Below are 24,287 nucleotides of genomic sequence, written 5' to 3'. Positions count from 1 at the left end.
AGAACAGATTTTTAATTAATGTCTAATTTCCTAATTTTAATTGATTAGAAGTTAAACCAACAGTTGCGCATCATATTGCCGAATCCACAGGCAGGAGAATCGTCGGAGGCGACCATGAGGGCGAGACGATCCTGGCGCTCCATCGCCATTGGTCAAAATGTTTAGGAACGCCCCAGAAGGCGTGGCTTTCCTTTTCGGGGATGGGGCGCGTTCCGGACTTCCGGCTGTGATCTCGCGGAATTACATGGAGCGCGCCAATTTCTATCTGAAAGTGAGGTGACACAAAACAGCGCGTTTCTTTAGTGACCGGCTAAAAGTCACATAAAAACTGACGGCACATGGCAGAATTTTACGAGTGCAGTGTCAGCATGGTAAAAAGAGATAGATACTGTTAATGGTGTATACTTTAATGTATGAGTTGACTTGCATGTTTATTTTTAAGCATGTTAATTTTCCAGAACTAGAGTGGACCTCCCGTGGGACAGTCAGCTGTATGAGCTGAACAGAGTATATTTTTAATTTTAAAAGCATTAAGATAAACCTTTCGGATCTTCAATCTATCGAAAATGGTTCTGCAAAACAGCGGAAGATACAAACCAGATCGTGGACAAGCAGGAGACCCTGAACAGCAGTAAGTTGTTTGCATAAACAGGCGCTGCTTGTACGTGGCTAAAACCAAGACAGCAACAACTAACACTGTCTCTGGATTATGATTTAATGTTTTCTAGTTCTTCATTAAGGCATCAGTTTTACTTAACTCATAGAGATTGTAAACTCCTATCGCCACACCGTACTGGAGGCAGCCTTCACGCTGATGCTCGGGTTGTCGCTTTGGCTTCCCCTAGGGACGATGCGTCGTCCTTGTCAGCCGCCAAGCGGCTGGAGCGAAGCCGCTTCACCGATGTGATGGACGACCGCTTCGGCTTTGAGAGAATGAAGGAGCCGGGAGAGAAGACTGGCTGGCTCATCAATATGCATCCGGTATGTGTCATTGGGGCCTGTGTAAGATCAATTAATCTTTTATTGTTTTTCTGCTTTACTTCACGACATTTTAACAGAATTGCGTCAACACAGCCGTATGGCTTTGTAAGATATACTAGTCCATCATGTTGTAATTTTATTTGATTAATTTTACAATCAGTGGTGGAGAGCTCAGGTCTGCATGAAATAAAAGCAGATTCTACTTGGTGGCTGTCATGGCCTTTTATTATGGATGTAAGTGTCAGTAGGCTCCTTTTAAGACACCCCTCTCAGCCCCCTGTGTTTTGGTCAGCTGACCTAATCTCAGTGACATTTACTGATGTTTTCAAATTCTTGCAGACTGAAATCTTAGATGACGATAAGCGGATGGTCAGTGCTGTGGACTATTACTTCATCCAGGAGGATGGTAGCAGGTTCAAGGTGAGCTGATCGATTGGTGATCATAGTGATTCAGTTAGGTCACTTTAGTGCTGTCTCCTGTCAGTCTGTGCTTGGTGCTTTTCACACATGTGCTCTCTTCTCTGTGTTGTAGGTGGCTCTTCCATTCAGGCCTTATTTTTACATAGCTACCAAACAGGTAAAGCAAATCTGATTCATTAGTTACATCCCATTTAAAGCACTAGATTCATAATAAGATTTGAGAGGAAGTTTAATTTCTTTGGCAGTGAGGCCAGATTGTAGGTAAAAGTTCCTTTCTTTACCCCAGAATTGTGAGCGAGAAGTCATCTCCTTCCTGTCCAAGAAGTTTCAGGGAAAAGCGGTAAAACTGGAGATACTTCCTAAAGAAGATCTGGACCTGGTGAGTGGTGGACTGGATGTGCACAGCAGGATTTGACATGAATATGATGGTTTTTATTCAGTGATCATGCTGGCCCAGAGCTGTGAACTTTGATCTTAGGTGGGTGTGTTGTTTTCCCACGTAGCCAAACCATCTGGTGGGTCTGAGGAGAAACTATATCAAGCTGTCCTTCAACACTGTGGATGACCTTGTCAAGGTCAAGCGTGAGATCTTACCAGCAGTGCGCAAGAATCGGGAGAGGGAGAAGTCTAATGATGCCTACACCAGCATGCTGTCAAGGTAACTTCCTGAGAGAGGAATGGGGAAGTAGTGGCACGTTTGTATAATTTATAAATTTCCCTCACTTTCCCTCTTGAAATGTGTGTATGTCCACTATATCTACTATATAAATATATACTATATAAATCAAGGTCATATATATTATATAAATCAAGCCTTTCTGGTAGCAAAGCCGGACAACAGTGGTTAATAGTAAGTAAATAAAATTAAAAAAACCCAAATGGGAATTTTGAACTGTGCAGGGTAGGTACACAACAAAATGTTATTTTTGGAAGCCTATGCACATTTTTCACAAACAAGAAAATGTTTAAAAGTATTTTTTTTTCTAGGACATTTGCACTATTTTGCATTTTTAAATTACAGGTTATTTTTTTTATGTGGATCCATGCATGAGAATGTCAGACACTTAATTCACATTTAGTGCAACTTGTGGCAATTACAGATACTTTTAATTCATGGAAGGAGGGGCAATATGTATAATTTCAAATGAAATAATCAAAAGCAAAAGTAGTATATAATACATGGAATTAAAAATTATAATAATCATTCATCCGAGTTCAAATTTTACATTTGCTGTTTTTCACATGAAGGTGCGGGTTGATGGTATGAATTATTGCCATGCATGCAGTTGTTTTGCTGGTTTCCTTGCAGTTCCCAGTTTTAAAATGTATTTAGCCTTTTCCCGGTTTGTCCGAAGTATTTCATATACCACCTTCTGAGTTTCCATAAATATGCAATTTTTTTCCCTCCATCAAAGTTTTGTTTGATGAATACAGGATTTGCGCAAAATTTGGGACATCTTTTTGTGCGTATGCAACTTTGACAAATCAATCCTCTGGTTCCAAGTTCTTGGGGCTTCTCCACTGGGCACATTTGTAGTTCCTGACCACTTTAGTGTGTTGCTTTCCCACTGCACAACAGGAACTGTGACCTTTATACTAAATAAGAGTGGGAGATGCAAATAGCTTGTAGGTAAAAATTCACATGAAATTTTATATGCGAGGACACTTATCCTGCTGCCACAAAACAATGGAGGATGAACAAGATGGTTTGTTAGTTATTGTCAGGTTGGGGGAATCGATCATGGAGTTCGAAAATACAGGACACAGCATTTTATTTTACCTTACAGGATGATCCTATACAATACTGGATTTTTTCCATTGCAGAAATATGGAGAGACAAGCAAAAATATTTGTTAATGCATTACATGTAATTGAATAATAATTCCATCTGCTCCATTTTTGCTCTGCTACTTCTGTCACTTTTCCCTGCACTTCTGCGTAACCTCCATTTTGGAGCCTGTGCTTTGCAGTCAACCAGTCAGCAAGTTTGTCGCTGTAAACCCCATTCCAGTAGTTCCTCGTTAAGCGAAAAATACCTAGTCCGGAATAAGGACTACAAAAGATTCAGGAACTACAGTCAGGCTGACTTCTTGTGATAGGAACATTTCCTGGTTTCTGAAAAAAGTTCCTGCAGTGGGATAGGACCTAATGTTGCTTTGGATAAAAGCGTCTCCTAAATAAATAAAATGTGTGTGTGTGTACATCAGTTTAGCAAGACCTGAGATAAGCTGAGGTTGCCAGAATCCTCTGCAGTCAACACTAAAATAAACAGAGCAATCTGACAGTCTTTGCTTATTTGTATCCCTAATTCCTAGGCTGTGTGATGGTTCGGTGTATTGTACTGCAGGCTCGCATATCTACAACTGGGAGTTTGATTTCCGCCCCCAGGTTTATGTGTGTGTGAAGTTTGCACGTTCTCTCCATCTTTGTTTGGATCTTCATAAGGGTAGTCTAACTTCCTTAGGCATTCCAAATACAGGTGAGTTGTTTGTAAGCTGTCTGTAGTGTGTGATTTTGTGCCTCAGCCCTGCTATGGACTGGCATCCTATCCAGAGTCCCCAGGTTTGTTCACTCTGCTTCCTGGGATAGAGACTTTGTTCAGTAATCCCCTACTGAGAAAGTGGCTCCGGACACTCCTGATTGCATGGTGCTGTCTACTGCAGCGTCCTGGGCGGTGGAAGTGCGGCGGTCGTAGATGAGGACGGCACATCCAAGAAACTTTCTGACCAGATGGACAATATTGTGGACTTGAGGGAGTATGATGTGCCATATCACGTCCGTCTGTCCATCGACCTCAAGATTCACGTGGTAAGTAAGGCTTTTGCCGTACGATAATCAGAGCAGTCGAGGAAGGGCACCAGCTCCTGTCAAATCACTTCATTCTTTTCCACAGGCTCACTGGTACAATGTACGATACAGGGGAAGTTTGTACCCCCCTGAAATTGTGAGGAGGGATGATCTTGTGGAGAGGCCGGTGAGTGGATTTTGTGTAAATCACATTTTTCTTCTGAAAGCTAATTGGGTGAATGGATGGTTTTATAGTAATTTCACTTTTTCTGTGTTTTAATTTATATTTTTAAAAAACAGGATCCAGTGGTTCTTGCCTTTGACATAGAGACAACCAAATTGCCTTTGAAGTTTCCTGATGCCGAGACCGACCAAATCATGATGATCTCGTATATGATCGATGGACAGGTGTGTGGCAGTTCAGGGACGCTGTCCTTTGGTGGAATTTGCCTGAGAGTTACTGCTGATCGATGGGAGATACATGGACATTTCTTTTGTGTTTTAGGGTTACCTGATCACTAACAGGGAGATCGTGTCTGAAGATATTGAGGATTTTGAGTTCACCCCCAAGCCGGAGTATGAGGGGCCCTTCACTGTGTTCAACGAACCAGATGAGGTGAGGGGGAGGAATCTGATGCTACATCTGCTGGTTATTGGTCAGTTAACCCAGCATTTGGACTGTTTGTTGATACCATGCTTGATCTCCTTGGGTTTTAGGCCGCTCTCATTCAGAGGTGGTTTGAGCATATCCACGAGACTAAGCCCAATGTCTTCGTCACGTACAACGGGGACTTCTTTGACTGGTGAGTTGGAGTCCCGAGAACATGCTTGATGGCCTGATGTTGCCGTGGTGACACGTCTGATCATGGGGCCCGCCTCCCTCCTTCAGGCCCTTTGTGGAGGCGAGAGCCGCTCAGCACGGGCTGAACATGCACCAGGATATTGGCTTCCAGAAGGACAGCCAGGGCGAGTACAAAGCGAACCAGGCCATTCACATGGACTGCCTAAGGTAGGCCTCTGTGGGGTGATTCCCACATTGCCGCTGCCCTGAAGTTGAGCTTGAAATGCAAACCTAGCTCCTCTTCAAAGATGATAATCGCTTTCCTGGTGAAAATGTCAATGCATGTCATTTGTTTCATTTTTTCGTCTTTCTGTGATTCTGCTGTAGGATGAAATATGTACAGTCTTGCATCGAATTAGGCCTGATTCAGTCACGTCCGATTACATTAGTGTCAGAGGTCTAAAGTAAATATAATTGAGAGATGCCTGAAAGCAAATGTAGTAGGACGTTAGCAGGTGTATCGCTTAGTGTAGCAGGTGCAGGAGAAAGAGCAGCGCTGCCAGCCATGTAATTACCCACTGTCCATGTCTAACAGTATGCATATAGTAATGAAATTCGCCTAAATTGACTTGTGGTCAGAGGTCCTGGTTCCAAAAGCGAATGCAAGTTGACGCAAGGGTGTGTGTGTGTGTGTGTGTGTGTTTGTGTGATTGTGTGTGTGTTTGTGTGTTTGTTTGTTTGTGTCATTATACATATATATGAAACTTTTCCTCCCTTTATGGTGCACCTGCTGTTCATGTACACAGTACCACACATGTCCAGCTTGTTTGGCTCAGACCTTGGTGCTGCGCTTCTTGTAGGTGGGTGAAGCGAGACAGCTACCTGCCCGTGGGGAGCCACAACCTGAAGGCGGCGGCCAAAGCTAAACTGGGCTATGACCCGGTGGAGCTGGACCCCGAGGAGATGTGCCGCATGGCCACTGAGGAGCCACAGGTGCGTAATGGGAGAACTCCATGGCCCCCCCCCTCCCATTTCTGATGAATCATCATCACTTAAAATACTGACCAATTGAGTGTGAGTACTATGGGCCCTCTTGGGGCTGTTGGAGGTTGGATCTGACGTTTCTACCTACCCTGCCCCCCCACCCCCCCAGACGTTAGCTACGTACTCTGTGTCTGATGCAGTGGCCACCTACTACCTGTACATGAAGTATGTGCACCCCTTCATCTTCGCTCTCTGCACCATCATTCCCATGGAGCCGGATGAGGTTGGTCCCCTGACTTTGCGTTTTTTTTTTTTCTGCAGGCTGTTTCTGTTAGACAAAGGGGCAGTTACAAATCGTGCAGTTTCACTGGGATCTTTGTGCAATTTTTTTTAAAAAGCAGCAGCATTAGCTAGTTTTTCTCAGTGAAATGTTTTTCAGTTCGTTGTTTTAAGTGTGGATATAATGGCTACAATTTGTGAGTGCATCCCTCCCTCTCTCCCACTCTCTCCCTCCCCCTTTCTCCCCCTCTCTCCACTCCCAGGTGCTCCGAAAGGGGTCTGGCACCCTGTGTGAGGCTCTCCTCATGGTGCAGGCCTTCCATGCTAACATCGTCTTCCCCAACAAGCAAGAGCAGGTCTTCAACAAACTGACTGACGACGGGCATGTGCTGGACTCAGAGACCTATGTGGGAGGCCACGTGGAGGCATTGGAGTCCGGGGTCTTCCGCAGTGACATCCCCTGCCGCTTCAAAATGGTACAGTCCAGAAAAACGGCAACATGTTTGTGTCCGTTGTAAATATTATGGGTGTAATGGGACCCAAAATTCAGTGTTTAGTACAAACCTCTGTTTTGGGTTCATGGTTCGGTGCAATTTTGATATAGTAGGGAAAATGGAATTTGTTTTGAAATCATGAATAAAACTGCAATTGTAATTAGGAACAGTTGTAAACCAAAGTTAAGGTGATATGTCTGTCGACGTGCCTAAATAACAAAACCTAAGATTGGGTTGCAGTGACACTAAGCGTTCCATACTGTGTCTGAGCACGTTTGACGGCCAAAATCCAATTCATTTCACTAGTGTGATCCCTACGTTCCATGCCCATACCCGGGCACGGTTAGGCCTGCTTGAAGAGGTGGGCCCGGGCATATTTCAGTTGAACTCAAGCACAGTATGCATCTAGTGTGATAGCTGACCGTTCCTGTGCCCATATCACAGACATGTTGAGGTCTGCACACATGTGCACTCTTCAGGAACTGGACCCAGACAGGACAGGTCAAGTTGGCTGTACAGATGGGGTAGTGACAAATATTTTTAATAAACATTGTGGCAAAGGAATCACTTTAGTCTATGCGAGAGGTGCAGTGTTTGCTGGAATTTTGGGCTGACGAGTCTATCCAAGAACAGCTGGATGCAACGCACAAAAATCTGAGATATTTGGTAAAGTTCTACGAGCCCTGGAAAAAACTGAGACCGCAGCACAATTTTTTGTTTCACTCATTTCTCAGTTTTATGGGTGTGAGTAATATATATATTTTTCTGCAAATTGCAGTCTGGTTCTTCACTGTTTCTCTTTAATAAAGGGCTTCTTCGTTGTTTTATGGGAGCTCAGTCCCGCTTCTAGAAGCCTGATACAAATTATCCAGGCAGTGCATCTCACACCTGCACTTAATGCTTCCCATTCCTTTGGAAGGTCACTTGATATCATCCTTCGATTCATGAGAAACTGTTGAATAAGTTAACGGTCATCTCTGGCATTAGAATGTCTCCTCCACCCTCCACCTGGCTCGTTTCTGGTCATTCCCAGTGTCTCCTGCTTCAACTTATGACCTGCTGTCTTACAAATTTTGAACCTGAAAGCATCTTGCTGCTCAGTGTAGCTTCTGCCAGCAGAATCATGATTAAACCATGATTTAAAAATGCAGATTTCTTTAAAAATATAGAGTGGTCTCTTAATTTTTTCCATGGCTGTATATGCAACACGATTAAATGAATATCGCTGCATTACATACTTGATAAATCTATGAGGGCTGTGTGCTCAAAGCAATGCCCAATAAGCCATTAATAACCTGGACATTAATCATGAGCTCCATTGTGGTCTGTGATGGCGCTTTTTTTCTTTTGTTCAACACAAAAAGTGCAGTTCTCACTTATGGCCACATGGTGCCACCTTTAATGCTAATGCACATTTGATATGGTTTTCAAATGTGTCCGCAAGGTTATTTATTCTGTTATGTTATTTTAATATTTGTGCAAACAAAAAATGCAGAGTGCTGCTAATTTTATTTGTGGTTTTCATGAAACTTGGTGAAATTATTTCAGTTTGTGTATTAGCACTTTTTGAACATTTTCAGCAATTGATATTGATAACCGTGATGATTTTGATCACTGTAATCGTAATATTAAATTTACATATTGTTTCACCTCTTGTCTTAATTACTTTCTCTCTCCAGTGTTGGTGTAATTTATTGGGAAATCAAAATGTTCCCAAACTACTGATAAGTGACTTGGGTTGGTCTTTGAGCTCTCCAGCACTAACGATAAGCAACTCGTAGCCACAACTAGCATCATGTTTTCCATGATGAACATCTATTTGTGAATTTAGGTTTTGGATTTATTCATTTTATTGTGTGCTCCGAAAATGATGGAACTGAATAGCACACAATGAATATTAGTACCATTACAGTGTTAGTTAATATAGCGCATTAGCTGACCTGAGCCATCTGGTCATTTTTGGCAGAATCCAGCTGCATTCGACTACCTGCTACAGAGGGTAGAGCGCACTCTTCGTCATGCTGTTGAAGAGGAAGAGAAGATTCCCCTTAACCAGGTCCTCAACTTTAATGAGGTGAGTCTAATCAAAGGTAACCTTGCATAGGCAGTTAAGACACTTGGTAGATGACATTGTTGAGTCAGTTTGGGTCTAAAGTCATTTTTAAACAACCTTATGGGGAATTTTTGCTATCTTCTGTGTGTTATGAGTTTTTATACATTTATGTTCAGTTTTTACCATTCATTATGGGTTGCCAAGTTGTCATAGATCCAGCATTGCTGTTAACTGAAGATGTGTTTGCTGGAGCTACGTTTTGGGAAGGATCTGATTGTGTGTCTCCTGGATGTAAGCTGGTGCTGAAGAGAACTTCCCTGTCGCTTGTAGGTTTGTAAACAGATCGGTGTCTTTTTCTACTTCTTGTAGGTCTGTGAGGAAATAAAGAAGAAGCTGACCTCTCTGAAAGAAGTACCGAACCGGATAGAGTGTCCACTCATCTACCATCTGGATGTCGGGGCCATGTACCCTAACATTATCCTCACCAACCGCCTACAGGTGGGCAGCACTGAAGCAGCAGATTGTGGTGGTTCACATGCTTTGAAAGCCACTACCGGAGAGGTTTCTGTGAGCTGTCAGTTACTGATTGGTCTAACCTAGTGTGATGCGAGCATTAGAAATAGGATATACCACACAGGAATTGGCAGCATGCATTAATCCCAGCAAGGCTGAAGGCCATTTTGATCCCTTCAGTGCCTCCAAACATTGTGGTGGTTTTGTTTGTCACACCCAGCCCTCTGCCATGGTGGACGAGGCCACGTGTGCAGCCTGTGACTTCAACAAACCAGGAGCAAACTGCCAGAGGCGGATGACATGGCAGTGGAGAGGCGAAATAAGTAACTACTTCACCAGTTCGGTTGTAAAGTCAGTTATCTGACCACCTGGATTTAGTCAGTTACTACTGCTGATACTTTTTGTGACTCTTTCAGCCATAGTTTATTGAGGGGAAACCTTAAAAGTGGAATTTGTGAGTAATGTTTTGTTGGGCATCAGCTCAGGTGACTTATTTTGATAGACTGGCATTGTCTTCGAACCCCTCCCTCTCTGCAGTGCCAGCTAGCCGCAGCGAGTTCCACCGCATCCAGCAGCAACTGGAGTCAGAGAAGTTTTCCCCGCTCTTCCCCAATGGCCAGCCACGGGCCTTCCATGAACTAAACCGTGAGGAGCAGGCGAAGCATGAGAAGAAGAGGCTGGCGGGTAAGTGGGAAAGCATGACAGCCTCCCCCCACCTTGGTGTTCCTGCTCTTGGGGGAAAACTTTCATAACTTCTATGTTGACTCTCCAGATTATTGTAGGAAGGCCTACAAGAAGGTCCACCTAACTAGGTTGGAAGAACGTGTGACGACCATCTGCCAGAGGGAGAACTCCTTTTACGTGGACACTGTGCGTGCCTTCCGAGACCGCCGCTACGAGTTCAAGGGGCTGCACAAGGTCTGAGCGTCTTTGCATGCCCGTTTCCCCTACTGCTGTCCCTCGAGGACGTCCTGATGAGGGTCTGTTCTTTCTCAGAGGGCCGGAAACCCCAGCCTTATCCCCTCATCCCTTTTATTTCCAGGTGTGGAAGAAGAAGCTTGCTTCGGCGCAAGACAGCGGCGATGCCGCGGAGGTTAAGCGCTGCAAGAACATGGAGATCCTCTACGATTCGCTGCAGCTGGCCCATAAGTGCATCCTCAACTCCTTCTATGGTTATGTCATGCGCAAGGGGTACGGCAGACTCCAAATCGCATTAATTATCTAGCTGATGTCAAAGGACCAGGCAGGCCTGTCTATCTGTCCTCAGTAGCAGTCTGTGTATTAGCTATGTACATAAGTTGAACATTGTTTTTGTATCTATTTGTGTAAAGCTGTGATATGTGCTACTACTGCCTGGGTTCATAAAAAAGTGAATTCCTGTGGTGGCCTGCTAATCTCAGGCTTCACTAGACCTGCTTCTGCTCCAGGCCTCCCTTTTGTGGTATCTGGGCACAGCTACAGTTTTCTATTTTTCTGGCTCTTCTCCTCCAACCAGGGCTCGTTGGTATTCCATGGAAATGGCCGGGATAGTCTGCTACACTGGGGCCAACATCATCACGCAGGCCAGGGAGCTCATTGAGCAGATCGGGTGAGGGGCCCTCTGGTTGGTCGAGGCCGGGGCTTTTGTCAGATTAGTAATCAGCTGTTACCTTAGTAGAATAATCCCTTGTTTATTCAGCCTTTCTTTAATTCAAGAGGGATTAGAGTTATGAAGGTTTTTGACGTGATCTGGAGTTATGATCCTAGAAATATTTTTGTCGTCTGATTTGGCATTGGTTGAATTCAGTTTTCAGGAATGAACATTATGCAAATGTACATAAATAGTAAAAATAGTAATAATTTTTGCCTGTACTTATAGTTCATTATTTTCACAGGAGGCCCTTAGAGCTGGACACCGATGGGATTTGGTGTGTCCTCCCCAACACTTTTCCTGAGAACTTTGTCATTAAGACCAGTAATGAGAAGAAACCCAAGGTGACCATTTCGTACCCAGGAGCCATGCTGAACATCATGGTGAAGGTATGGAGTGTTGAGGGACCAGTCCTGCAGCTGAGATGTTTGGCTGTTGGAGAATTGGTTTATCATGGTGATTTATGTCTATTCTACGCTTCTTGTCATCTTCAGGACGGCTTTACCAACCACCAGTACCAGGAACTGGTGGACCCGGCTTCTCTGACCTATGAGACACGTGCTGAGAACAGCATCTTCTTCGAGGTGGACGGCCCGTATCTGGCCATGATCTTGCCAGCTTCCAAAGAGGAGGGCAAGAAGCTGAAGAAGAGGTGAGATCTGGAGGTGGTTGGCATACTTGTGTAGGCAGGGCTGTTATTGACTGTTGAATGGTTATTTTGTCAGTGTCTAGGGTTCTGTGTTGCGTAATTGGCCAGTGTTAAGTAGCCCTTCATGGACAGGTATGCCGTGTTCAACGAGGACGGCTCGCTGGCTGAGCTGAAGGGCTTTGAGGTGAAGCGTCGTGGGGAGCTGCAGCTCATCAAGATCTTCCAGTCGTCTGTGTTTGAGGCCTTCCTCAAGGGCACCACGCTAGAGGAGGTGTATGCTTCAGTGGCCAAAGTGGCGGATTACTGGCTGGACGTGCTGTACAGCAAGGTGGGCTTCACCCGTCTTCCAGTGTCTTTGATCCACGTAAACTGAAGAATGAATTTGCCACAGCGGTAAAAGCCAGTGAGCTGTGGGGAGCAGGTCCTGGGCATGTTTGACTTGGGTGGTGCTGTAGGGAGCAGGTACTGGGCATGTATGACTTGGGTGGTGTTGCCCAGTCCTGGACCTTTTGGTCCTATCTGGCTTTTGGGCCAGCTGATTTCTTTACTGGGCTTACCTGGTTAGAAAAAGCCTGCAGTGAAAATAATGAAACATTTACCTGAAAATTGTAATTAATGTAATTTTCAGGTTCCTTGCAAATAATTTGGATAAGTATCTCTGCATCTTGGCTCCTAAGTCCCTTCTCTTTTGTGTGTCAGTAGAAACCACACGCAATGTATAATCTTCCTCCCCCCAGGCGGCCAACATGCCAGATGCCGAGCTGTTTGAGCTGATCTCGGAGAACCGCTCCATGTCCCGCAAACTGGAGGACTATGGGGCGCAGAAGTCCACCTCCATCAGCACCGCCAAGCGGCTAGCCGAGTTCCTGGGGGACCAGATGGTGAAAGACGCCGGGCTGAGCTGCCGATACGTCATCTCCCGCAAGCCGGAGGGCTCGCCCGTCACAGAGAGGTCAGCTGGGGTTGCCACGTCCAGCAGCTGATACTGATGTATAATCTTATTAGGACCAGTCCTGGAAGGCTAGAATCCAGCGGTTTGCAGATTTCTCTGCTCACACACATCGTAGTCGGCTAATTTCCAGGTTTAGTAGGTGTGTCTGAGCAGGGAATTCCAAACTGGACCTCCAGGACCAGAATTGGGGAATCCTGCTGTACAGGATCGCAGGGAGCCTGGAGCCTATCCCAGGAAGCAGAGGCCCAAGACCTGTTTATCGCAGTTCATCCCATTCGGGGTGTCCCCTGTCCTGTGCCAAATGCCTCTTTGGATGGGTTCTGGGCTCACTGTGCCCCAGTGATGGATGGATGGATGGATGGATGGATGGTCAGTACAGGGCAGCTGGCAGCATACCTGTCAGCTATCAGAAACCTAGCCTAAGGGTGTGGCTGAATTGCTCCAGTAGAATCACCAAAACTGTAAGCTGCTTTGAAACAAAAGGTGTTCACTGGGTCATTAAAGCATTATTATTAGTATTTAATTATAACCATAAATTTCCTGTAGCGACACAGAACCCCCAGTTCTGACCACATGGCTTCGGTATGAAGCATTACGCATCATTGGCTGAAGATGCCCATTTTCGCTGGAACAGAATGCCTTAAATGAGGCATCTTTCAGCATGTGAGGACAGAGGCAGTTGTTTGTTATTTCTCATTGTCCTGAGAAAATGTGAGGTTGTGCCATCTGGCCCTCAGCTGTCTCGGTTCCCCGACAGGGCTATTCCCCTGGCCATCTTCCAGGCCGAGCCCAGCATCAAGAAGCACTTCCTGCGCAAATGGCTGAAGATGCCCAGTCTTCACGACCTGGATATCCGCTCAGTGAGTCCACATTCTCCCTAGGACAGGCTGTGAACAGCATCACACTATAGGATTGCTGGGACCAGTTGTACAGTCCCACAAAGGCGAAACATGTCACTACCTCTTTTATCAAAATTAGTTTTATGAGCCAAACTGGGTCTGTTAGGCTCGGTTTTATTTTGTAACAATATTTTAGTTTAGCCCCCATTTTTCTCAGTTTCAGTGACAGCATCGTTACTGTGTTTTGACTTTGTCAGGCAGAATAGTTTACTATCCTGTTCCTGGTGCCCCACCTGCCAGAATGTGTTCATTCTAACCCTACCTTAATCAGGCTCAGATGGGCCTTAAGCTAAAGCCGGTTTTAGACCAAACGCAGCGCACACTGCACTGAGCTGTGCTCCGTGCTTGTGCGAGCACCGTGGTCAAAGATGAACTTTGTTGAACTTTTTTTGTTTTTTTGAACGGGGCGCACACAGCGCATGCTTGCCTTCGGTCCGTAACCAGCTTTAGCCTATTAAGGACCGTATAAGCCTGATTAAGGTGGGGTTGGAACAAAAACCTTCTGGCAGGTGGGGCGCCAGGAACAGGATTGAGAACCACTGGTTTAAGCCGTTATAAAATCTTACAGTACTTTTCAGATTTCCACCTGAATTTGAATGTATGCTCTTTCAAGGCTGATCTGCGTGTGCATTTTAATGGCTGAATGTGGTTAGTCACTCTGCTAAAGCGGCCTGGAGTGTGAATAATCTTTTTAAGACCAGCCCTCATTTTATTGGGGTGAACAAACAGCCAGCATCCCACAAAGGCCAATGCATCCTTTATCTCCTCTGCTCTGAAGTTACTTTCTTAACCTGCATACTGTCTCCTTGTGGCCTCGTGTTCATCTCCAGATCCTCGACTGGAATTATTACATTGAGAGGCTTGGCAGTGCCATTCAGAAGATCATCACTATCCCAGCTGCCCTCCAGCAGGTACTGACGACCCCCCGCAGAGCAGAAATGTTTCTCGCCTTCTGTAAATGTCGAAGTACGACCCCCCCACACCCCTCCATGTGTCCATGTTCTTTGCATGTTCTTGTGCAATTCAGGTGAAGAACCCAGTGCCAAGGGTTCGTCATCCAGACTGGCTGCACAAGAAACTGCTGGAGAAGAACGATATCTACAAGCAGAAGAAGATCAGCGAGCTCTTCACCAGCGAGGGCAAGAGACAGGTGCCTGTCCACTAGGGGGCACTCTTATTACATGCCTGTCCCTTTAGTGGGTGGATAAAAATGCAATTTTCCATTATTAAACCAGAAAGATTTATTTCAGCCATATTTGTATTTCCTCTGCTTCTCCTTGTCTACCTGCATGACTTTGCTGACATTGGTAGAACAGCAGGTAGTTCTGAATCGTTTCCCCGTTTCCTTTAAGTGTATTTCAGAAGCATTTTAAAACTTGAAATTCTAAGTGTATGAAGTGATTTATTGAAAAGGGTGATTAAATTACTAAAATGAAAGGTAACTGTACCCTTACAGGGTGCTGCTTTTAATGAAGGTACTAGATGAAATTTACCCCGTCCTTCAGAGCAAGAAACCCTCTCTGACTGGGAAGTGGCCGTGATGTGAAACGTTCCCATATGCTGCTGCTGTTCCCAGGTGGCCTCCCACCAGCCAGCGGTCGACGGCAGCCAGAAGTCGGGGGGTGTACCAGATATGGAGGACTTTGGGATGCCACGGCGCCCCCTGCAGCCCGCCATCCTAATCAGCACCAAGCGCAAGCGAGTCTCCCAGGGTGATGGCAGTCAGGTGGAGTCGCAGGAGCTGGAGCTCACCCAGTCCTGGAGGGAGATCCTGGGGCCACCGCCGCCCATGGGCACAACGCGGGTGAGACCTGAACTCCTGTTACCTGTGGGCACCTTGCAGCTCTCCCTCCTGGTCACTAAAATACCTGCACACCAGATGCTCAGGATGGAGCATCTAGTAAGCTCCAGAGAAGCGTTAAGTACATCTTACTTAGCCGGTGATTTTTCCAAAGCATCATTCATGGGTTCAGAGAGCAGAGTCAGCCAACATTTTGGGAACAGTTGAGGTTAAGGGTCTTGAACCCACAACCTTCCGGATATTAGCATATATCCTAACCTGCTGAGCTGCCTGCTGCCCAGCAACCTGTTTGGCTTGGCATGTGTGAGATGAATGCATTTGGAACATGGTTTAAAGAGGGATGGCACACAGGACCCAGCCCATTGTGTCTCTCTGACACCGCAGGAAGAGCACCTCATCTGGCTCCGTTATCACAAGAAGAAGTGGGAACTGCAGCTCCGCCAGCGGCGGGAACACCGGAAGCGCCGGCGGGTGGTGGATGGGGGCTCCGTGCCTGCCGGGGGCGGGGTCATCCGTGGGGGCAGAGCCACCACTGACCTGGGCACCTTCCTGCGGCGGACGGCCCGCAGCATCCTGGACATGCCCTGGCAGATCGTGCAGGTGTGTGCCGTTGCGCTGGAGCTGCTCACGGTTTAATGAAAGATCACCGGAGTCTCCCCTGCTTGGTAAATGAGTTCAGTGAATAATAATGGACGAAGATGCCTTTTATCTGGATTGATCCGGATGCGCCGCGTCCACCCGTGAGGTGGGCTCGTGGGTAACCCTGAATCTCTGGCATGGAAAAACTTGGCAAACCTGCCATTTTTAGTGTTTCCAGAATTTTTAAAAATCATTCAGGCTAAGCATGCATGAGCATTTTTTCCAACCTTTTAAAGAGCTTTTCTGAATTAGCTGGAAGTTTCACTCTTTTGTAGTTTCCTATATTTACACATATGCATACACATACATACATACGTATTTTGACGACCTCCTTGACCCCTGTTTATGTATCGTGAGCCAGTCCTCCCAGAATTCCCTGCTTTCTTCTTCCAGCTCAATGCCTGACTGAACTTTCTGAATAGCCCCTCCTCTCTCCTACAGATAGCCGAAACCAGCCACCCAGGCCTGTATAAACTCTGGGCCGTGATTGGCAGCGACCTGCACTGCATCAAGCTCAATATCCCGCGTGTGTTCTACGTCAACCAGAAGGTGCCCAAACAAGAGGAGGGGGCTGCCTACAAGAAGGTCTGTGATTCGCTGTTGATGCTGTTCTGCCCGTGTGGCCCTGTTTAAATAAAGCATCTGTTTATAGACTGACAAATTAGCATTTAAAGTACAGAAAGAAGTAGGAATGTGTTAATCCTTTCTGGATCACATTAGTAATGGAGTTTCCCCACCCCCTTGTGCTCTAGGTGAACCGGATGCTGCCACGGTCAAACGCTGTCTACTACTTGTATGAGTATTCAGTACCGGAAGACATGTACCAGCAGCACATCAATGAGATTAACACGGACCTCTCGGCCCCTGACATCGAAGGGGTCTATGAGACCCAGGTAATCAGGCTTGACCAACATCTTGTGGGTTTTTTGTGAGATTTGACCTTAATTTGTGTTGGTTCCTCAAACATTAGCTGAGGGAACTTAATTCACTTTGCAATTCATTACGTTAGGGAAAGCAAGCTCATGTTAGAGGTGGGTCCCCGTTCTAGATGGTTCCTTTGACGGTTCCTTGGGCTGCTGGGTGGTGCCTGTGGGTGTGTTTCTAACCATGTCCCTTCTCTGACTGGGGTAAGGTCCCCCTGCTTTTCCGGGCTTTGGTGCAGCTGGGCTGCGTCTGTATGGTCAACAAGCAGGCGGTTCGCAGCCTGGGTGGCCGGGAGATTGACACCTATGACCTGGAGCATCTGGAGATGAGGTCCCTTGCCCAGTTCAGCTACCTGGAACCTGGTATGTCTGACCTGACCTGGAATCGCATAGCCATGCAAGAGGAATCTCAAACTGAGGACGGTGTGAACCATATGACTGTGATTGCAGTGTGGATCACAGCCACTCTTTGCTGCCCCTGCAGGCAGCATACGGCATATCTACCTGTACCACCACTGCCAGGGCCAGAAAGCTCTCTTTGGCTTGTTCATCCCATCCCAACGCAAGGCCAGCATCTTCGTCCTGGATACGGTGTGTAGGGGAGCGAAGGGCATCATCTCAACTGATTCAGCAGAAGCACTGCATTTGGGGGGCAGGGTGGATTAGCTATTTACTGATCTCTAGAATGAGTCATAGTCCTGAGGGTGGGTGGGGGGGTGGCACATCCTGTGTGGGATTCTCAGTTGTCCTTAAAAAGCTAAGGGTCTTGTCAGATTGAGAATGATGGGTAGTAATTAGACCCGGGTTACAGGATAATTTGGTGTAATTGCTTCTGCCCAGCTGGGAAGGGGCTGTAAAGCACAGCTTCAGATCTGAGCCCAGGGCACGTGATTTTACTTTGGCTCTGGTGGGTGAGACCCGCCCCCCCCCCCCCCTGCTGCTGTGGACGGTATTGTATAATCAGACTGACTGACTTAAGCTGCCTCCCAGACAGCATAAAATCCCCAGAAATCCTGCCTGCAGTAATGGTGCAAAGCCTCGTTTCTCCCATGCCTGACTGCGCCCACCCCACCCCCTCAGGTGCGCAGCAATCAGATGCCCAACCTGAGTGCCCTGTACGGGGCCGAGCGCACAGCGCTCTTGGCGAAGACCAGCGAGGAGCTCCTCCCCCCTGAGAAACACACCTTCGAGGTGCGGGCCGAGAGCGACCCCAAGGCCATCGACCGTGCTCTGCAGCGCCTCCTTCTAAACTACAAGGTCTGTCCACCACCTCCTTTACCACCCGGTCCTCCCTGCATGATGCCTGATGCAGACTCCTCCTCCAGGAGGAACGGCGTGGCCCCACCCTTATTGCCATACAGTCGAACCGGGAGCCGCGGCGGCTGGCAGCTGCCATGCCGGTGCTGGAGGAGTTCCCGGTGGTACCAGTGCACGTGGTGGACGAGATCAGCTACAGCGTGTTGGACTGGCAGAGGCACGGGGCCCGGCGCATGATTCGCCACTACCTCAACCTGGACAGCTGTCTGTCGCAGGCCTTCGACATGGCCAGGTACTGGGACTCGCCGTTTATCCTTTAGGTTTTTTGGTCCTAGCCCACTTTGAGCATCACACCATAGCCAGGGTTTGAGACTTTGAAATTTCCAAAGATTTCATGCAATTAATTTAATCAGACTAGACTCTGTTTCTATGTTGTATTGCTCTGTAGGTATGGACTCGGTGCTCAGAAGGTTACTGGTTCAAATCCCTTGACTGGCAGAGTGATTTCACTACAGGGCCTTTGGGCGAGGCCCTCAAGCAGTTTTAACCCCCCCCCCCACCTTCTGCCCCCAAACCTCCCCCCCAGGTACTACCACCTGCCTGTGGGGAATCTCCCCGAGGACGTGTCAATCTTCGGCTCAGACCTCTTCTTCGCCCGGCACCTACGCAAACACAACCACCTATTGTGGCTCTCGCCCACGGCACGGCCCGACCTGGGGGGCAAGGAGGCCGACGACAGCCGGCTGGTCATGGAGAGTGAGGAGCGGGCCAACATGGAGATCAATGCGCATGGCTGTTACTCTACAGGTAGGCAGGTGGGGCATGAGCTGTTCGAATTGCCCCTGTGAGGTCTGTGAGTTGGGTCCCAGGAAGAGCCCTTTTGTCCGGAGTGAGGTGATTGGATCGACAGTTTGATAGCAGACGTTTATGATTTTGTGCATGACTTCATGTGTTTGATGGGTCTCACTCTCTGTCTGGTTCTCTCTCTCGACACACTCAGTGTGCATGGAGCTAGACCTCCAGAGTCTGGCCGTGAACACCATCCTGCAGTCTCAGCACGTCAACGACATGGAGGGCGGAGCCAGCCTGGGCGTGAGCTTCGACGTCATCCAGCAGAGCTCCCTGGAGGACATGATGGCAGGAAACCAGGGGGTCAGCACCGTCGCCAGCTACGACGAGACGGCCCTCTGCTCCAACACCTTCAGGTGAGTGGGGGCAGCTTTGGGCGTCGCTTGCAGTCTGGCTCGCATGGACGTATGCACCAGCACTGGTCTGGCTGTTGGCCCAGATTGCTTCAGCAAAAATGCGTAGCAACATAAAATAACCTAAATGTAATATATTTCTTTTAACACATACAACAACAAACAGATGTAATGGCAGGCATGAGTACTATGATGCTGTAAATGTAAGTGGCCAAATAAAAGCAAAGTAAGTTAAAAATATTTAATAATAATAAAAAAAAAAAAGCAATCACTGAAATAAACTGAGCTCTGAACGGTTTTCTTTCTGCACTGGAACCTTTGCATTTACTTTGATGCAGGTCTGATGAAGGTCTTCATCAGTTGTTTGAGTCGCCCTCTTGTGGCTTGATGTGCATTGTGCCCCCCAATCCCCAGGATCCTGAAGAGCATGGTAGTGGGCTGGGTGCGGGAGATCACGCAGTACCACAACGTTTACGCCGACAACCAGGTGGTGCATTTCTACCGCTGGCTGTGCTCGCCCAGCTCGCTGCTGTACGACCCGGCGCTGCACCGGACCCTGCACAACATGATGAAGAAGGTCTTCCTGCAGTGAGTGCGCCCCCAACTGGTTGTACTTTCACGATACTGAGCAGTAACCACCGGGCCTCCTTGTTAGATGGACTCCGATCCATATCCAGACCAAACAAAAATTTTCTCTGCTCCCTAATGGGGATCATTCATACTGGGGATCCCCAGCAGGCAGCCTGCAAGTGTCAAACACTAGGACAGTGCGATCAGTCCCCCCCCCCCCCCCCCCGCCTGGCAAAGCCACCCCCCAGTAATATTTACTGACATAAACTGACATAGAGAACAGTTGATGATCGAATTTAGCCCTCAGCAGCAGATAGGGTGCTTGACCCCTCCATTCATTTTGTCTTCTCCCCCATCAGGTTAGTGGCTGAGTTTAAGCGCCTTGGCTCGTCTGTTGTCTACGGCAACTTCAACAGGATAATCCTGTGCACCAAGAAGCGTCGGATCAGCGATGCCGTCGCCTACGTGGAGTACATCACCAACAGGTCAGCTGACAGCCGGGCTGCTGTGACACGTGACCTATAGGGGCAGGGAAATGACCCATCAGAACCCACAGTCAGCAGGGTTGCCAGACTGTTCGCCATTGGCTGGTCTATCTGACTTCCTGCCGGTTTGATCACTGACATCAAGTCACTGATGAAGCTGCATTTCTCTTGTCTAATTTTTAATTCTTCCACTAGTTTTTCCATCTGTTTATTTTTAGTTCATTTCCTCTCCTTGCATTAAGGAACCCTGACTATCTTAGACAACTGGAAACTAACTTTTTTCTGGAAATAGAAATGGTTAAATGTCAAACGGCTCAATTGACTTGTCCTCTTCCTCTCTCCTAGCATCCACTCTCGTGAAATTTTCCACTCTCTCTCAATCTCCTTCTCCCGCTGCTGGGAGTTCCTGTTGTGGATGGACCTGGCCAATAATGGAGGAGTGAAGGGGAAGCTCCCATCCAGCATCATGTATGACGAGGTAAGTCGGGCCAAGGTCTGTCACCTATGTGTATGGGGGGGGAACATGACGTATACGTGGAAGGGAAAGCGAAAAGCTGTCACTTGCTTTTGGCTCAGGCTGGAAAAGCACAGAAGAAGCAGGAAAATGAAGCCGGCAGTGATGATGATGAGGAGGAGGAGGAGGAAGCTGCACCAGAAGATGAGGGCGATGGAGAAACTGAGGTGGAGGACCTGATTGAGAGCAACTGGAACATCATGCAGTACCTTCCCCAGACAGCCTCTTGTCAAAAATACTTTTTAATGATCATATCAGGTACTGTCTGTCTTAAACGTCCATGAAAGCCGCCGTCTGTCTCTGCTGCCCGATAGCGACGTGCTTACAGTTCCATTTTTGTGCAATTTGATCCCCAGCTTACATCGCGGCCGTCTATCACAGCATGAAGGAGGAGCTTAGGCGCAATGCCCCTGGAGCCACACCTATTAAACGGCGGGGAGGAAGCCAGATTACCCAGCAGGCTGTGGGAGACTCCAGTGCCTTGCCTGGTAAGCTCTCCTGTGAAAGGCAGCTGTATAGTTTGGAAGTGTTAGAACTAATTAAATTTGCGTGTTTTATGTTAAATTTCTTGCCCATTTTTAAAGTCTGCTCTGTTTTACAGCCTGTGTGCACAATAAATAATTATGATAATTGCATTGCTATTGAAAGCTTTATTACTTCCATCTTCCATCATGGGAGAACATTTTAAAACAAATTTGAGGAAGCACTTCTTTACACAGCGTGTAGTCAGAGTATGCAATAGTCTTCCTGCTAGTGTAGCGGAAGCTAAAACCATGGGTTCCTTTAAATCAGAGCTAGATAAGATTTTAACAACTCTGAGCTATTAGTTAAGTTCTCCCCAAACGAGCTTGATGGGCCGAATGGCCTCCTCTCCTTTGTAAATTTCTTATGTTCTTATGTTCTTATCTTGGGGGATGTTCAGCAGTTGTGTGTTTCAACCTCCCAGGCATGATCACCTTCTCCCAGGAGTACGTGTCAAGCGAGCTGACCCAAAACTTCTTCACAATCACCCAGAAGATCCAGAAGAAGGTGACTGGCAGCAGGAGCGGGGCCATGCCCTCTGAGATGTTCCCCGTCCTGCCGGGCTCCCACCTGGCCCTCAGCAACCCTGCACTGGAGTTCGTCAAATATGTCTGCCAGGTGCCTGCTCAGTGCGGCTAGCGGAGGGGCCGCCAGCTCAGAGCCCCGTTGACCTCACACTCACCCCCTGGCTGTCCCTTGACTCGGCCATCCTTTGCAGGTGCTCTCCCTGGACGCCAACATCACCAACCAGGTCAACAAGTTGAAGAGGGACCTCCTTAGACTGCTGGACGTGGGCGAGTTCTCTGAGGAGGCCCAGTTCCATGACCCCTGCAGCTCCTACATCCTGCCGGAGGTCATCTGCCGCCACTGCAATTTCTGCCGGGACCTGGACCTCTGCAAGGACCCATCTGTGGCTATGGTCAGCGCTGGTGGTCAGGATATTGGGAATGCCATTTTAAACCCAAAAGCTTTGGTGTTAACATCTCATTCATGTGAGGTCTTTCTCCAAACAAGACCAGAGTTATTGAGTTTGTAAGACAAGAACCTATTAGGTAGCTGTATAATGATGTGTGTTGTGATTATTGTAGCATTTGAAATACTATGAATAATCTGTCACATTTAGTGTCTGACTTGGCATTTTTAACACTAAATAACATCAGGGGCATCATGGGTTTTGTGAGGTTTTAGGTAGTGTTCCCCACTCCTCTGTGCCTTACTGTCCCCATACCATTCTCCAGGACAGCTCCACGATGCCCCAGTGGTTTTGCTCCAACTGCCAGGCCCAGTATGAAACGGAAACTATTGAGATGAGCCTGGTTGAGGCTTTTCAGAAGAAGCTCATGACGTACACATTGCAGGATCTGGTGGGTGACCCCCAATGTTCTCCTTTACTGAAAAGACTCAATATAAATTTAGTGGATGTCTTGAATTCAAGGTGTCTTCCTTGGTTGTACACTAGAGATGCCTAGTGATGTTCTGAGAGATTTACAATTACATGTTGAGCAGCTCATATTAAACATGTCAGCCACCTAAGCAGCCTCTGGAACTGGCTGTATTCTGCTTCAGGTGTGTGCAAAGTGCAAAGGTGTGAAGGAAGCCAACATGCCGCTGTACTGTAACTGCGCTGGAGACTTCAGCCTCAGCTACTCCTTGAAGGTGAGCAGGACAGGCCGTCATCGCCTGAAATCCAAAGAACGCCTTCAGAGCTCACTCCAACCCAGGGCCGGGGGAACCCCATGTGGCACCCCATCCTAACAGGGTCCTTGGCGCCTTTTCCCTCCATCCTGTTCTTTGTTGGCACTGCAGAAGTCTTGAATACTTCTTGGGACATGAGCCACATACAAGTGAAATTGCCTGGCTAATTTGGCGCATGTGAAAAGCTGCCACCCTAGGCGGCCACCTGTGTTGCCTCATGGGTTGACTGGCCCTGAAGCACCCTTAAAGATATATAGATTTTTTTTTTTTATTTACTCATGTACTGATGAGGGTCCGTCTAAACTTCCTGATCTGAAGCTAGGTATAAAGTTTAAGCTGTCAGGCAGCACAATTACATAAATTTAACAGACGCATTTATACAAAGTGACATACAAGTGAGAGAACAAGCTCAGCCAGCCAGTCTCTGGGTTTAAGGTTCTTGCTCAAGGGCACAACATCGGAATCACAGGCTTTGCACCAGTAACCTTCTGATCACGAGCAGAGCCACACGCTACCCCTGCTTACTTTGCTGTAAATATCGGAGTGAAAATGAGATCTGATGTTTCTGTTGAGTTAAGGGCAGACATCCGACATGTAATGTCTTTGCTGCCATCCCCCCAGAGCTTCTCGGAGCAAGTCCGTGTTTTCCGGAACATCGCCACTCACTACAGCATGAGCTTCCTTCAGGAGACCATCGACTGGCTGCTGTGTATGAGCCCCCAGCTGGGCAGACCAGTCTAGAACTCGCTGACTGATTCTGCCGGCTGACCCGTTCCCCTCTCTCAAAGGCATTTTGGCAGACCTGTGGGTTCAGGCTGGGTTCATACAGAACCTCCATGGTCTTAAAAATGTGTCTCTTATCTGTATTTGTATTAAAATCATCAATAAATATATTTGTACATCTACCTGGACTGGTGGTGCTTTTACTTTGTGAATGAGTTGAAATCTCTACCAATCTCAACCTAAAAGCCTGTCATATTTATTTTATTTATTAATTTACTTTCTTGCATAAAGTATGTGGTTCTCAGTTCTCAAATGATGACCTATTGTGTATTCTGATTATGATTTAACACAGTTCAAACCTAAAGTTTATTAGTAATATTTTCAAACAATTTGCTTCTTTACACTTTTTACTTTTGCTATCTATGGATACATTTTAAGATAAAATCCTCTTAAAGGTTATAAGACATCATTTGGATCAGATTTTGAAGGTGCTATCAGGTCTTTTTTTGCAGTTTTTTTATGGTTACCTCCCTA

General features: G+C 47.1%; 1 protein-coding gene across 3 annotated transcripts; it reads left to right on the top strand.

The window, feature by feature from the left end:
• The first annotated feature begins 221 nt into the window (after window positions 1-221).
• pole (polymerase (DNA directed), epsilon) lies at window positions 222-23,935 on the top strand. Of its 3 annotated transcripts, none has more exons than XM_023833354.2 (50): window positions 222-371; window positions 459-631; window positions 846-981; window positions 1,321-1,401; window positions 1,514-1,558; window positions 1,688-1,780; window positions 1,905-2,059; window positions 4,065-4,209; window positions 4,295-4,375; window positions 4,489-4,596; window positions 4,694-4,804; window positions 4,906-4,991; window positions 5,078-5,197; window positions 5,830-5,962; window positions 6,123-6,236; window positions 6,496-6,708; window positions 8,693-8,800; window positions 9,149-9,277; window positions 9,513-9,615; window positions 9,830-9,976; window positions 10,065-10,210; window positions 10,335-10,483; window positions 10,788-10,880; window positions 11,167-11,311; window positions 11,417-11,574; window positions 11,704-11,899; window positions 12,309-12,523; window positions 13,281-13,383; window positions 14,253-14,333; window positions 14,450-14,572; window positions 14,999-15,226; window positions 15,608-15,823; window positions 16,304-16,447; window positions 16,615-16,755; window positions 16,995-17,148; window positions 17,270-17,376; window positions 17,866-18,042; window positions 18,111-18,334; window positions 18,629-18,849; window positions 19,043-19,247; window positions 19,659-19,832; window positions 20,174-20,299; window positions 20,645-20,777; window positions 20,876-21,071; window positions 21,170-21,301; window positions 21,760-21,953; window positions 22,054-22,254; window positions 22,574-22,699; window positions 22,902-22,991; window positions 23,652-23,935. In XM_023833354.2, exons 2-50 carry the CDS (start codon window positions 567-569, stop codon window positions 23,769-23,771), a joined length of 6,891 nt encoding a protein of 2,296 aa, XP_023689122.2. In that variant the 5' UTR covers window positions 222-371; window positions 459-566; the 3' UTR covers window positions 23,772-23,935. The 3 variants fall into 3 exon arrangements, with proteins under 3 accessions (XP_023689122.2, XP_023689123.2, XP_023689121.2); XM_023833355.2 differs by having other exon boundaries at window positions 230-371; window positions 529-631; XM_023833353.2 differs by having other exon boundaries at window positions 230-631.
• The last annotated feature ends 352 nt before the right edge of the window (window positions 23,936-24,287 follow it).

Source organism: Paramormyrops kingsleyae, chromosome 2 (genome assembly GCF_048594095.1).
Source record: "Paramormyrops kingsleyae isolate MSU_618 chromosome 2, PKINGS_0.4, whole genome shotgun sequence".
Taxonomy (NCBI): domain Eukaryota; kingdom Metazoa; phylum Chordata; class Actinopteri; order Osteoglossiformes; family Mormyridae; genus Paramormyrops; species Paramormyrops kingsleyae.
Note: the sequence above shows the minus strand (reverse complement) of the source record. Positions and strands in the feature narration are given on the sequence as shown.